The sequence below is a fragment of the Sapajus apella genome, unplaced genomic scaffold, assembly GCF_009761245.1.
Source record: "Sapajus apella isolate SASKATOON/1434 unplaced genomic scaffold, GSC_monkey_1.0 scaffold88, whole genome shotgun sequence".
Classification (NCBI taxonomy): domain Eukaryota; kingdom Metazoa; phylum Chordata; class Mammalia; order Primates; family Cebidae; genus Sapajus; species Sapajus apella.
The window spans coordinates 5,140,943-5,154,892 of NW_022437028.1; the positions used below are offsets into that span (position 1 = coordinate 5,140,943).

Sequence of the window (13,950 nt, forward strand, 5' to 3'; positions counted from 1 at the left end):
TTATTCCTGTGCACAGGTCCCGTTTATTGTAGAAAATAATAATAATTACAGTGGTGAATAGATCTTCTTAAATTACAAAACAGAAAAGACAAAGAAGGCGGAGGAAAAACCCTGGGACTTCTGAGGGTGAAGCCGTCCCCTCCTCCCTGCCACCCTCCCAGGCTGGTTAGTGTCCTTGGCAGGGGCAGAGGACTCAGAGGGGATCAGTCTCTAGAGGCCCAGGGGCCCTGGGCTGAAGCCGGTGAAGCAGAGTCCTGAGGCCGCAGAGCTGGGCCCCCTCCCCCACCACTGCCCAAACCTGTTTACATTGCCTTCACCCCTCCCCTCCAAACCCGTCCATCCACTCTGCACTGCCCAGGCAGGTGGGTGGCGAGGCCTCAGCCGTACTCCTGGGTGCGGGTTTGGGTGAGCAAGCCACAGTCTCAGAGGTGACATCAAGGCCTGCCCCTGAACGGAGGAGACACCAGGGAGAGAGCTGGAGTGTCGGGAGATGCAGGCAGACAGGGTGGGGAAGCTGTCAATGGGGACAGTGGCCAACGCCGATGCGGGCAGAGCCCAAAGTGGCCAGCAGGAGCCAGCTCCCCACTCCACCACCACACCCTGTCACCTCCGTCCCTCCGCAATATACGGAGCAGGGTGGCATCTGTCTTTGTTAGCAGGAGGCGGCCTTGGGAAGGTGTCCAAGTGGGCCGGAGAGGTTGAAGGCTGCTGCCCTCCTACCTAGCTCAGTCTCTGTTTGCCCAGTCCCCAGCCCCCAGCAGCCAGTGGCCCACGGCAGGGCCCTCCTGGGGTCACAGCCTGCGCTGAGCTCAGTCCAGGGAAGAACAAAGGCAAGAGGGACAGAGCGGAGCCGTGGCACCTTACACGTAGTTGCTGGTGGCGGCAGAGCGGGCGGCAGAATACTTGGCGGAGTAAGGCTTGTCTGTGCGGGGTGGGCAGTTACAGCAGAGCAGCCCCCCGCCAAGCAGCAGGAGGCCCGAGGCGGCCCAGCCGATGTAGAGGGAGGCGCCCATCTCCCGCTTCTGCCCGGAGGCCACCAGAGGGTTGTAGAAGTCTTGGATGATGTTGTGGGCCGTCCAGGACGTGGGCACTATCACCAGCAGGCCGGCCAGCAGGAACACCACGCCCGCCACGATCATGGTCTTGGCCTTGGCGCTCTCGTCCTCCAGGCAGTTGGTGCACTTGCCGCCCACCACGGACAGCAGCACGCCCAGCGCGGCCACGATGATGCAGATGATGACCAGGGCGCGGGCCGCCTGCAGGTCCTGCGGCAGCGCCAGCAGCGAGTCGTACACCTTGCACTGCATCTGGCCGGTGCTCTGCACCACGCAGTTCATCCACAGGCCCTCCCAGATGGTCTGCGACGTGACGATGTTGCTGCCGATGAAGGCCGTTACGCGCCACATGGGCAGCGCGCAGCACAGCATGGCGGCCAGCCAGCCCAGCACGGCCAGCGCGATGCCCGCCACCTGCAGCCCCATGGAGGCCATCGCTCAGCGTGCGCGGAGGTCGAGGACCTGGAAGGCTTCAGGGATCCGGCTGTGGGGACTGTAGGATTCCAAGCGCTGGGGACGGCCTTGACCTTCGCAGAGAGCTCCTTTGCTCCGAGAGTCCTGATGCACAACCCAGCAGGTGTGAGCAGACCAGTTCCTTCCTGCCAACAGCTGCCAGTGCGCTCTCTCTCCCGGACGGGTTGAGCAGTTATATGGCTCTGGTGGAGGGGCGGGGGCAGAGGGAGGGGTTTTCCTCACTGGGGCCTCCCCTTGACCAGTTTCTCTGGATTCCTGAACCCTGGCCAACAAAGGCACTTTTGAGGCCCCAACCCTGGGCCCCTGAGTCACTATCCTGTCTCAGAAACTACCCTTTCCCCTTCCTCAAAGCCCGTGTTGAGATCAGCCAGCAGACAGACACTGAGTCATAACCCAGGGACACCTGGGTGTTCACAGGGCCAGGTCAGGGGCAGCCAGACGCAGCCAGGTTTGGGAGCCTGAAGACCGGGGTCCCCACAGGCCAGTGCTTCCTCATTCCAGGCTTAGGTGGGAGGACAGGGTGGGGACCCTCAGGGAGAGAATTTGAGGATGAAGTCTTGGAAATGACACGAGAAACCCCACCCTGATTATTGTCTTATCTTATCGTTTCATCACTGGCAGTTTCATTACTGTTGTGATTCTGATCATTAGCGTATCTGACCTCACCAGCAATGTTCTCGGCATTGGTCAGATAAAGTTACATGCAGAGGAGTGAGGAGCCGGGAGGCCGGGACCCCTGGGTTCATCACTCACTCTCACCCATCTTTATCACACGGCTTTTCTGCTTGGCTAGAAGAGGGGCCTTGGACACAATACACCTTCAGCCAAAAAGAGACAGGCGCCTGTCCCCTCTCCACCTCCGAAGAAGTTCAGGCTGGTGGGCTCTGTTCCTGCAGGGGTCCAGCCTACTTGCCCAGAACTGGGCGGGGCGGGTCACCAGCAAGCCATGAACTAGATCCTGGAGCCATCGTCAGCCCCATAAATGGGTGTTTACCCTGTGGAGACACAAAACCTTATGATAAAGCCAGAGTGGGTGCAAAGTCCCAGGAGACTGCAAAGGGAAGGGGAACTCTTCCGGGGCGGAGGCGGGGGTGCTGGGGGACCTTGACTGCAAAGGGGTGCTGCATGGCACAACTCCAGGGGGTGCTGGATTCCTGGATTATGCTACAGGAGGCATCAGGAACAGGTCCCCCAGAAAAATTCTGCAAGGCAGCCAGGTGCAGTGTAATCCCAGCACTTTGGGAGGCCGAGGTGGGTGGATCATGAGGTCAGGAGTTCAAGACTAGCCTGACCAATATGGTGAAACCCCGTCTCTACTAAACATACAAAAAAAAAAAAAAATTAGCCAGGCCTGGTGGTGTGCACCTGTAATCCCAGCTACTCAGGAGGCCGAGGGAAGAGAATTGCTTAAACCCGGGAGGCGGAGGTTGCAGTGAGCCAAGATCTCGCCATGGCACTCCAGCCTGGGCGACCGAGTGAGGCTCCATCTCAAAAAAAAAAAAAAAAAAAGAAAAAACAAAAAAAAACAAGAAAGAAAAAGAAAAGTTATGCCAGGCAACAGGACTGGCTAAGGGAGGACATTCTGGTGGAGAGGACAAAGACCGAGCATGGGCCAGGGTGGACACAGGCAGCTCGTTCTGGGAACAGAGTCCCCAGGAGAGATGTGCCAGGCAGCAAGACTAGTGAGGGAGGATATTCGGGCAGAGGAAACAAGGGCAGAGGTAGCAAGGTGGGGAAAAGCAGCTCGTTCTGGGAACAGCGAGGAATCCAGTTTAACCAGAGATTGGGCTGAGGAGGGAGGGGCCAAAGTAAAAGGGTCAGAAACGTCTGCCTGGAATGGCACGAGCCCTGGGAGATAGAGGAAGGGCGGAGGGTCTGGATCAGGAAGAGCTTCCTTCAAGGCAGACCACTGAGGGGACCTCCGGGAATGGGTCACTGTGGGAGTGATCGAGAGTGTGTGGGGCTCATCCCAGCCACACCGAGGGAGCCACTCCTCATCGCTCATGTTGTCATTTTGTATCTGTTCCCCCGCCGTGCTGGGAGTGCTGCAGGGGCCACGGCTCCAGTGTGTCCCTGAGCTGCCATCATTACCCAGCACTGGTGGCCGCGTGCCCAGCTCTGACCTAGACGGCTGCCTAGTCCTTGAGGGAAAGTAACCAAGGGTGCCATGGTTCGGGTTGAAGCGATTAGTGAATACACATGGGAGGTATCTGAGATAGGTCTGTTGACCGGTAACGGAGCAGCGGGCAGCCTGGGACAGCCTGGCATGAGCCGCCCATGTTACAGAGGGGAAGCCGAGGCCTGGCGTTGTGGTTGAGTCTGGACACATCTATCTCCCCTGCTAGGCTAGTGCTCCTGGAAGACAAGAACAATGCCTTCTGCAACCTCCGTGCCCAGCACCAGGCTTCATACATCACAGACGCCCAAGAAACGTTCGGGGTGTTCATGCCTGTAATCCCAGCACTTGGGGAGGCCAGGGTGAGAGGAGTGCTTGAGGCCAGAAGTTGGAGGCTGCAGTGAGCTATAACCACATCATTACACTCCAGCCTTGGGCAACGGAGCTAGACCCTGTCTCCAAAAAGAAAAAAGAAATGCTTGATGGAAAGAAGGAGGGATTCTCCAGTTTCCAATCACACTGCCACACCTTCACCTCCATCATAGGCACACACCAAAGCAAACAGGGATGGTTTCTGCCGGACCACGCCTCCCTGGGGCTTTCTTTACAAGGCCTTCCCTCTCCCCGCCCCCCATCATGATTGTCGATCATGGCTTTCCCCGAGATGACCTCATCACAGCCTCCTGCCAGTCAACAGGGCAGGGACTTTTACTGTCTTGGCTCAAAGGAGTGAACTGAAGCCCAGAGAGGGCCAGGGGCTTGCCCAGGACCGGTGGGCACTCCAGCATGGGTGTCCCCTTCCCCAGTGCCTCTTACCTGTGGTCCCAGCCAGGTAGCCTTTAGCAAGCTTTCTGAGTAGACACGTGACTTGGCCAGATGGCCAGAACCCGCCGCCCGCCCCACTTCCTGCCCTTGCTTTCCTGGAACACAGCCAACCGGCATTTGGAGAAGCAGCCGTTGGTGGAGGCGGGGGGAGCAGGCAAGCCCTAGAACAGTCCACCTGTGGTCCTACAGAAGTGACTAAGAAGCTGTCCTTCCTGCCAGCCGCAGCCACGCGTATCCAGAGCAGAGAGCAGGGAGGGGCTGGGAGTTTGGGGAAGGGCAGGTGCAGGAGGGGCCCCAGGCAAACATAGGGCAGGGGAAGAGGCTCAGAGCTCACAGGGGAAGGGGGGGCTAGGGGACCCAGGTGTGAAGGGCAGGCCAGAAGGATGTCCTTGGGGATCAGCCAGTAGCTCAGCACTGGAGCTGGAGAGAGATTTGTTGATGCCTGGCTGATGCCAAGAGAGGCTGGCTGAGTCCCACCCACCTGCCGCAGGAAAAACACCAGCAAAGTCAAGATGCTTCTCTTCTGCTCTGGCTCCCAGAGCCCTGAGGCAGAGGAAAACAAGGAAGTTTACCTCCAGGCCTGCATCTGGCGCTCTCCCTAAAGCCCTGAGATCTTTTACAGGGACACTTTGTAAGGCATCTGCCATTGACCTCTGTTTAGGGGTCAGAGAGGGCAGAGTAGGTCGGCGCTCTTTTCTTTCTTTTTTTGTAGGGTGGGGGGAGGTGGTTGAGATGGAGTCTTGCTCTGTTGACAGGGCTGGAGTGCAGTGTCGAGACCTCGACTCACCGCAACCTCCGCCTCCTGAGTTCAAGTGATTCTCCTGACTCAGCCTCCCGAGTAGCTGGGACTACAGGCAAGTGCCACCACGCCCGGCTAAATTTTGTATTTTTAGTAGAGATGGGGTTTCACCATGTTGGCCAGGCTGGTCTCGAACTCCTGATCTCATGATCTGCCCGCCTTGGCCTCCCAAAGTGCTGGGATTATAGGCGTGAGCCACTGCATCTGGCCTTCTTTTTCTTTTTCATAACATGCACTGTGTGATTTTGTGATGACAGAATTGTATCACATGTGCTGGTTTCTACCTTTTTTTCTTTCTCTGTCACCCAGGCTGGACTGCCTTGGCGTGATCTCGGCTCACTGCAGCCTCCCCTCCCAGGTTCAAGCAATTCTCATGCTTCAGCCTCTTCAGTAGCTGGGATTACAGGTGCCAGCCACTGCACCCGGCTAATTTTTGTAGTTTTAGTAGTGACAGGGTTTCAGCATTTTGGCCACGCTGGTCTCAAACTTCTGGCCTCACGTGATCCGCCCACCTCAGCCTCCGAAAGTGCTGGGATTACAGGCGTGAACCATCGCACCCAGCCACATGTGCTGGTTATTGTCAAGAATAAAAACCACCAACTCAGCTCACCCATCTCTGCCCACGCCGTAAACCATCTTTCCAGCCCTGGGGCCGCCCCTGAGCCACAGCTCCTTTGTAAAAATGAGGACGTTGCACCCTCTCCCCTCTCAAAAACAAAAACAGACATGAAATGAGATGGGGATGTAAAAATGCTCCGTGAGCCAAACAGTTCAGGACAAAAGCTGGGAAGCTGTGTATCCGTAAGCCATCCTCCCAGCCCTGGGGCCTTGGATAATACAATTCCATCTCTGAGCCCCAGCTTCCTCCCTTGTGCAATGAGAACGCTGGGGCCCACTCCCCAGTCTGAGACACACGTGAAATGAGAGGAGGATGTAAAAATGCTTCGTGAGCCAAAGAGTTTAATACCAAGAGGAGAGAGCAAAGTTCTGGACGCAAAGCGGCTGCTGCCCAGCTCGGATCCTGATCATATCAGGTGGGAGCTAGGACTTTGAGACCCCTGTCCCTAAAGTTCCAGGGGCTTGGCCAAGTCCCCAATTGTTTTTTTTTTTTTTTTTTTTTTTTTTTGATACAGAATATTGCTCTGTCAACCAGGATGGAGTGCAGCAGTACGATCTCGGCTCACTGCAACCTCCGCCTCCTGGGTTCAAGCAGTTCTCCTGCCTCGGCCTCCCAAGTAGCTGGGATTACAGGTGCCTGCCACCATGCCCAGCTAATTTTTGTATTTTTAGGAGAGACGGGTTTTCGCCATGTTGGCCAGGCTGGTCTCAAACTTCTGACCTGAAGTGACCCGCCTCAGCATCCCAAAGTGCTGGGATTACAGGCATGAGCCACCTCGCCTGGCCTCAAGTCCCCAGTTGTAACACACACACATGCAGCGTTGTCCTGAGCTCAGCTCCCTGGGAGTCCTTAGCAGAGACAAAAACAAAGTCTCCCTTCTAATCCCAAACTCCTGCTGGCTTCCGAGCCCGAGGGCGGGTGATGGAACCCTGTCCTGCAGACGAAAAGATCTCAGTGAGCTGAGCACGCTAGCTCCCAGGGCTTACACTCCATGTCTTATGGGAACAGGAAAACTAAAGCCAGGGACGCCGGTGTAAATTAAAATGATTCCTAGGCCAGGTGCAGTAGCTCACGCCCGTAATCCCAGCACTTTGGGAGGCAGAGGCAGGCGGATCACGCGGTCAAGAGATCAAGACCATCCTGGCTAACACAGTGAAACTCTGTCTCTACTAAAAATACAAAAAATTAGCCGGGCGTGGCGGCGTGTGTCTGTAATCCCAGTTACTCAGAACGCTGAGGCAGGAGAGTCGCCTGAACCTGGGAGGCAGAGATTCCATTGAACAGAGATGGCGCCACTGCACCCCAGCCTGGGTGACAGAGCAAGACTCGTCTCAAAAAATTAAAATAAATAAATAAAGGATGGATTTTTTTTTCTTTACTCAACAAGATCCAATTTCTTTCTGAAGTCCTTGGGCTCAGATTGGAGGCCTGGCACAGGCTGAAAGGGGGAGTCCCTGGCTCTCAGCCTGGCACCCCACACCAGCGAGACCGTCCACCCCCTCGTGCTGGAGCTGGGTGATGGCAGGCCTGGCTGCCGGTCTGGCCAGACTGGCTGAGCGGGTGCTGCCCCTAGGCTGAGCCCCATGTGGGCCGAGGGTGGGAGTGGTGGCCACATCTGGGGGTACTTCCGAGGAAAAGAAGAAAGACCACACCGCTGTCCCCTGGCAGAGTCCCAGGGTCCGGCACTTCTGGTGGCAGGGATGGGGAGAGGGGCGGAGCAAAGTGGGGAGACTCAGTAAGAGAGCTTAGTTAGAGAGGCTCAGAGGGAAGGCTGTGTGAAGGGAGGGAGGCTTACACAGGGGTTAGGACTGAGAGACCCTTTGTTAAATTCCTTTCCCCCAAATCAGTGCGTCAATTTTGGCTTATGTCTGTCAGTTTCAAAAAGCCTGGCCAGGCATGGTGACTTATGCCTCTAATCCCAAAACTTTCAGAGGCGTGAGGCCAGGAATTCGAGACCTGCCTTGGCAACATAGTAAGACCCTATTTCTATTTTTTTTTTTTTATTTTTTTTTAATTAGCCTGGCCTGGTGGCATACGCCTGTAATCTCAGCTACTCGGAGGCTCAGACAGGAGGATCACTTAAGCCCAGAGGTTGGAGGCTACAGTGAGCCCTGATCATGCCACTGCATTCCAACCTGGGTGACAGAGCAAGACCTCCTCTCTAATAAATAAATAGCAAGCCCCATATTTACCATGACCTTCTGCATTCCCACCATTCTACGACTCAGCTGTCCAACCCTCCACAGGTCACTCCCCGACTTCACACAGAGATCCATCCAGGCCCCAGGCATGGACCCTCCCTCCCACCCACCGCCACCCTGCTCTCCTGCTCCCCTCACCTCACTTCAGGGCAGCCCTGTCTCTACCTGCCTTTACTTCAGTTTCCCAGAGGCAGGGGAGGGAGAGGACGTAAGGGCTGAGGAATTCCTGAAGACCCTGTAATCCGATGGTGGAGTCAATCCTCCCCAGCCCCACCCCTCCCACCCTCCTTCCAGGAAAGCCTCCTCCTGCCAGGCGCCTCTGCCGTGGCCTCTCAGGAAGCAAGCCAACCAGCAAAACTTTTTCTTTTGTACCACAGGCTGAAGTGCAGTGGTACAATCTCACCTCACTGCAGCCTCTGGCTCCTGGGTTCAAGCGATTCTCCTGCCTCAAACTCCCAAGTAGCTGGGATTACAGGTGCACACCACCACACTTGACTAACCTTTGTATTTTTAGTAGAGACGGGGTTTCACCATGTTGGGCAGGCTGGTCTCAAACTCCTGACCTTGTGATCTGCCCACCTCAGCCTCCCAAAGTGGTGGAGGCGCCAGCCACCGCGCCCGGCCAGCAAACCATTTTTTGAGCGCCTCCTCTGGGACCAGGCTCTACGCTAAGTGCCTTTGAAAAACACTGAATAGCAGGATGTCATTTCCTCTCACTGCAAAATAGTGCAGGGCATTCATTGGCAGGGGCATTCACTGTCATTCTCTTGCTGGTTTTTTTTTTTTTAAGAGATGGAGTATCCGAGTCATGGCACCAAAAAAAAAAAAAAAGATGGAGTCTCGCTCTGTCACCCAGGCTGGAGTGCAGTGGCACAATCGTAACTTAACTGCAGCGGCCTCAAAACTCCTGGGCTCAAGCAAACCTCCACCTTCAGCCTCCAGAGTAGCTGGGACTGTGGGTGTGCACCACCACGCCCAGCTAACTTTCTGTATTTTTGTAGAGACAGGGTCTCCCTATGTTGTCCAGGCTGGGCTAACTCCTGGCTTCAGGTGATCCTCCTGCCTCGGCCTCTCAAAGTGCTGGGACTGTAGGGATGAGCCACCAGGCCAGCCCGTACCCATTTTAGAGACGAGAAAACTAAGGTTCTGGGAGCTGATGTGATATTCCAGGGCCACCAGAATAATGGCAAGAGTGGCATCCACACCCTTCCCGATGTCTGATTCTGGGGCTCATCTTCTACCCCTACTCCTATTTATTATTCTCCCGTCTTTTTTTATTCCTTCATTCTTTCTGGAAAGACACGCTGAGCGCCTGCACTGGGCCAGGCCCAGGGCTAGGCGTGGAGCTCATCAAGGTGTACTCAGCCCATCCTGAATTTAAATAAACAGCTCCCATGCAGGGAAAACCAGCTCTGTGTGAACACTGGAGCAGGAAATATCAAGGCTACCTGGGGCACCCCAGGCAGACTTCCTGGAGGAAGTGGCAAGTGGAAAAGAAACCTGAAGAATGAGTAAAAGTTTAGGAGGCACCCCAGGCAGTCTTCCTGGAGGAAGTGGCAAGTGGAAAAGAAACCTGAAGAATGAGTAAAAGTTTAGGAGGCACCCCAGGCAGTCTTCCTGGAGGAATTGGCAAGTGGAAAGGAAACCGGAAGAATGAGTAAAAGCTTAGAGACCTATGAAGAGCAGAGAGCTCTCCCAAAAGGTGAGTAGCAGAGACAAAAATAGGGGTGTGTTGGGGGAGGAAGTATCTGGAAAAGTGAACTTGAGGGGTGGAAAGCCGGCAGGTGAGGGAGCTAGGGCTGGAAAATAAGTTGGGAGCATCAGCGTGGGCATCAAGGCAGTAACTCGGGAGCTTCGGTTAACTGGAGGGAGAGTCAGGAGGGCGGCCTTGCTGTGGGCTGGGTGATGAAGGACAGGAGAGGCGTGGCTTCACAGGGAGGGCATCCCTGACTCAAGACCAGCCAGGACTCTCAGAAAAGTCCCCCGGTCCCAGGCCAGGACAGGCCTTGTCTCCAGTAGGCAGAGCAAGAGGCTGGGACTGTCCTCTCCTGCCTCCTCTTGGAAAATCAGAGAATGCCAGAACCCAGCACCCGGAGCTGGGCACACCCCTGATGACGATGGCTTACAGAGAATCTGTCTACTTCTGTGACACACGAAGAGGCTGAGAGAAACCTGCCATGAGTCAGCAGTGACAGAGCCAGGGACAAAACCCGGGAGCCGGGATCATCAGCACCATCCTGCTCCATTTCCAGGTGACGCAGAGATTGTATTGCCCTTCACTCCTGGCACAGCGGCCCCAGGCCTGGCCTCTCTCCTGCCTCGGGTCCCCCACCCCGTCTCTCCCACGTCTCCCAGCATGGATGAGCGGACACCGCCCACGCCCTCTCCTGCCACACACACATACTAATCTCTTGCCTTCTCAGGGCCCAGGAAGTCCGGCTGCCAGGTCTTTGCCCTATTGCCAGTGCGCCTACTGACCCAGCCCTGCCAGAACCCTCATTCCCTGCCAGTTCCCCTGTCTGCATCATCTCAGGAAGGGTACAACCACATCTGAACTGTCCCATCCCCTGGCAGGAGGCGGCGTGGGGCCAGGAGCAGCCACACTGGTGATTAGGTTTGAGCTTTGTAATTTTTCAGGTTTTTTTTTTTTTTTTTGAGGCAGTCTCACTCCATCACACAGGCTGGAGTGCAATGGCACGATCTCTGCTCACTGCAGCCTCCACCTCCCAGGTTCAAGCGATCCTCCTGCCTCAGCCTCCAGAGTAGCTAGGATTATAGGCAGGGACCACACCTGGCTAATTTTTGTATTTTTAGTAGAGACAGGGTTTCACCATGTTGGACAGGCTGGTCTTGAACTCCTAACCTCAAGTGATCCACCTGCCTTGGTCTCCCAAAGTGCTGGGATTACAGGCGTGAGCCACCACGCTTGACTCAATGCTCTTTTTGTATCAGGGCTTATGCATCGTGGCTTGAGCATCTGACGTGTGCCTTGGTGCCCACCCACAGCACTCAGCTCTGCCCTCTTATCCTCCCCTCTCCCTCCCTTTATGCTTTCTTGCTTCTCTCCAGCTGAGAAAGGGGAGTGTGGATGCCCCAGGGCTTCCCAGCTGCCACCCAGTTGGTGTCACTGCCCCTCAGCATCAGTCTCCATCCCCACATCCCCATGCTCTCCTCGCCCACCTCCATGCAATGAGCATACATGTTTATTTTCTTTCTGTCAATTTCATTCCAATTCTTTGCCATCTCAGCAGGCTGGCAGGGAACGCACAGCCAGTCCTTCCTGTAGCTCTCTCTCTCTGATCTGAATATATGTGGTCCCAGGACATCAAGGAGGGAAAGCTCCCACATTTGTCCCATCAGCCATCACCAAGCTTTGGCTGCCATAAAAACCTCCAGGCACCTGACCAACATGGTAAAACCCCATCTCTACTAAAAATACAAAAATTGGCTGGGCATGGTGGCGGGCACCTGTAATCCCAGCTACTTGGGAGGCTGAAGTGGGAGAATTGCTTGAATCTGGGAGGCGGAGGTTGCAGCAGGCTGGGATCGCACCACTGCACTCCAGCCTGGGCAACAGTGCGAGACTCCGTCTTAAACAAACAAACAAACAAAAACCCTCCAGGCTTCAGTTTGTGTGGTCTCTTCAGGGCCTGGGGCTCAGTGGCCTGGCAGCCACACTGAGGAATCAGAAGTCATTGCTAGGACCAGACGAGGCAGCTCACTCCTGCAACCCCAGCACTTTGAGAGGCCCAGGCAGGTGGGTCACTTGAGGTCAGGAGGTCAAAACCAGCCTGGCCAACATGGCGAAACTGAGTCTCTAGTGACAGTAGGACAGTGAGGTTGGCATGGTGGCGCACACCTGTAATCCCAGCTACTGGGAGGCTGAGGTGGGAGAATTGCTTGAACCCAGAAGGCGAAGGTGGCAGTGAGTTGAGCCTGGGCCGCTGTGCTCCAGCCTGGCAGACACAAGGAGACTCCGTCTCAAAATAAAATAAAATAAAATCGTGGTTATGGGGGTCTTTGTGAATAAAAAGAAAATAAAATGGAGGCCAGGTGCTCATGCCTGTCATCCCAGCACTTTGGGAGGCCGAGTTGGGTGGATCACCTGAGGTCAAGAGTTCAAGACCAGCCTGGCCAACATGGTGAAACCCCGTCTCTACAAAAAAATACAAAAATTAGTTGGGCATGGTGGTGGGTGCCTGTAATCCCAGCTACTCAGGAGGCTGAGGCAGGAGAATCACTTGAACCCGGAAAGCGGAGGTTGCAGTAAGCCAAGATCATACCACTGGACTCCAGCCTGGGAGACTGACAGACACACCATCCAAAAAAAAAAAAAAAAGAGAAAGAAAGAAAGAAAGAAAGCTAGCAAATACTGCCCCAGCCAGGAGATCAAAGTCAACATCAGTAGTCATTTATCATGTTATCTATACTCGTGATAAAATGTAAAGCAAATGGCACTTTACCTGTGATCTTTCTCCTAAAAACCCATAAGCCTAATCTAATCATGAGAAAAACATTAAACCAAATCCCAAGATGGGAGCATCTGCAATATAGTTGACCAGCACTCTTTTTTTTTTTTTTTTTAATTTAGAGATGGGGTTTCTCCATGTTGGCCAGGCTGGTCTGGAACTCCTGACCTCAGGTGATCCGCCCACCATGGCCTCCCAAAGTGCTGGGATTACAGGCATGAGCCACCGGGCCTGGCCTTTTTTTTTTTTTTTTTTTTTTTAAGAGACAGGGTCTCACTATGTTGCCCAGGCTGAAGTGCAGTGGCTATTCACAGGCGCGATCCCACTACTGATCAGCACGGGAGTTTTGACCTGCTCCATGTCCGACCTGGGCCGGTTCACCCCTCCTTAGGCAACCTGGTGGTCCCACGCTCCCGGGAGGTCACCACATTGATGCCGAACTTAGTTTGGACACCCGATCGGCATAGCGCACTACAGCCCAGAACTCCTGGGCTCAGGCGATCCTCCCGCCTCAGCCTCCCAAGTAGCGGGGACTACAGGCACGCGCCACCACACCCAGCAACCAGCACTCTTAAGATCTGAAGATTGTCATAACAAGGAAAGTCTGAGACACTGTGACAACCAAGAAGAGCCTTCATTACATGATGACTAAATGTCACCTGGCATCCTGAATGGGATCCTGAAGCAGAAACAGGACACTGGGAAGAGCTATGGAAATCGATATATGTAAATACATGCAAATAAATGTACATGGTGTAAATAAATGTAAATGGAATGTAAATAAATATGATACGGAATCCCAGATGAGACCCTGGAACAGAAAAAGGCCATTAGATAAAAACTGTGTGGCTGGGCATGGGGGCTCATGCCTTTAATTCCAGCACTTTGGGAGGCTGAGGCAGGAGAATCACTTGAGGTCAGGGGTTCTGGACCAGCTTGAGCAACATGATGAAATCCCATCTCTACTAAAAACACAAAAATTAGCCGGGCATGGTGGTGGGCGCCTGTAGTCGCAGCTACTCAGGAGACTGAGGCAGGAGAATCACTTGAATCAGGAGGCAGAGGTTGCAGTGAGCCGAGATCATGCCATTGCACTCCAGCCTGGGTGACAGAGCCAGACTCTGTCTTAGAAAAGCAAACAAACAAAAAAAAAACCTGGCCGGGCGCGGTGGCTCACGCCTGTAATCCCAGTACTTTGGGAGGCCGAGGCGGGTGGATCACGAGGTCAAGAAATCGAGACCATCCTGGTCAACATGGTGAAACCCCGTCTCTACTAAAAATACAAAAAATCAGCTGGGCATGGTGGCACGTGCCTGTAATCCTAGCTACTCAGGAGGCTGAGGCAGGAGAATTGCCTGAACCCAGGACACGGAGGTTGCGGTGAGCCGAGAT

The 13,950-nt window shown here is 54.6% G+C and overlaps 1 protein-coding gene across 1 annotated transcript; it reads right to left on the reverse strand.

Annotated features, from left to right (window-relative positions):
* CLDN4 (claudin 4) lies at positions 1 to 2,504 on the reverse strand. The gene has a single exon (XM_032254956.1). The coding sequence runs from the start codon at positions 1,488 to 1,490 to the stop codon at positions 861 to 863; it is 630 nt and encodes a 209-aa protein (XP_032110847.1). The 5' UTR covers positions 1,491 to 2,504; the 3' UTR covers positions 1 to 860.
* Between the last annotated feature and the right edge of the window lie 11,446 nt (positions 2,505 to 13,950).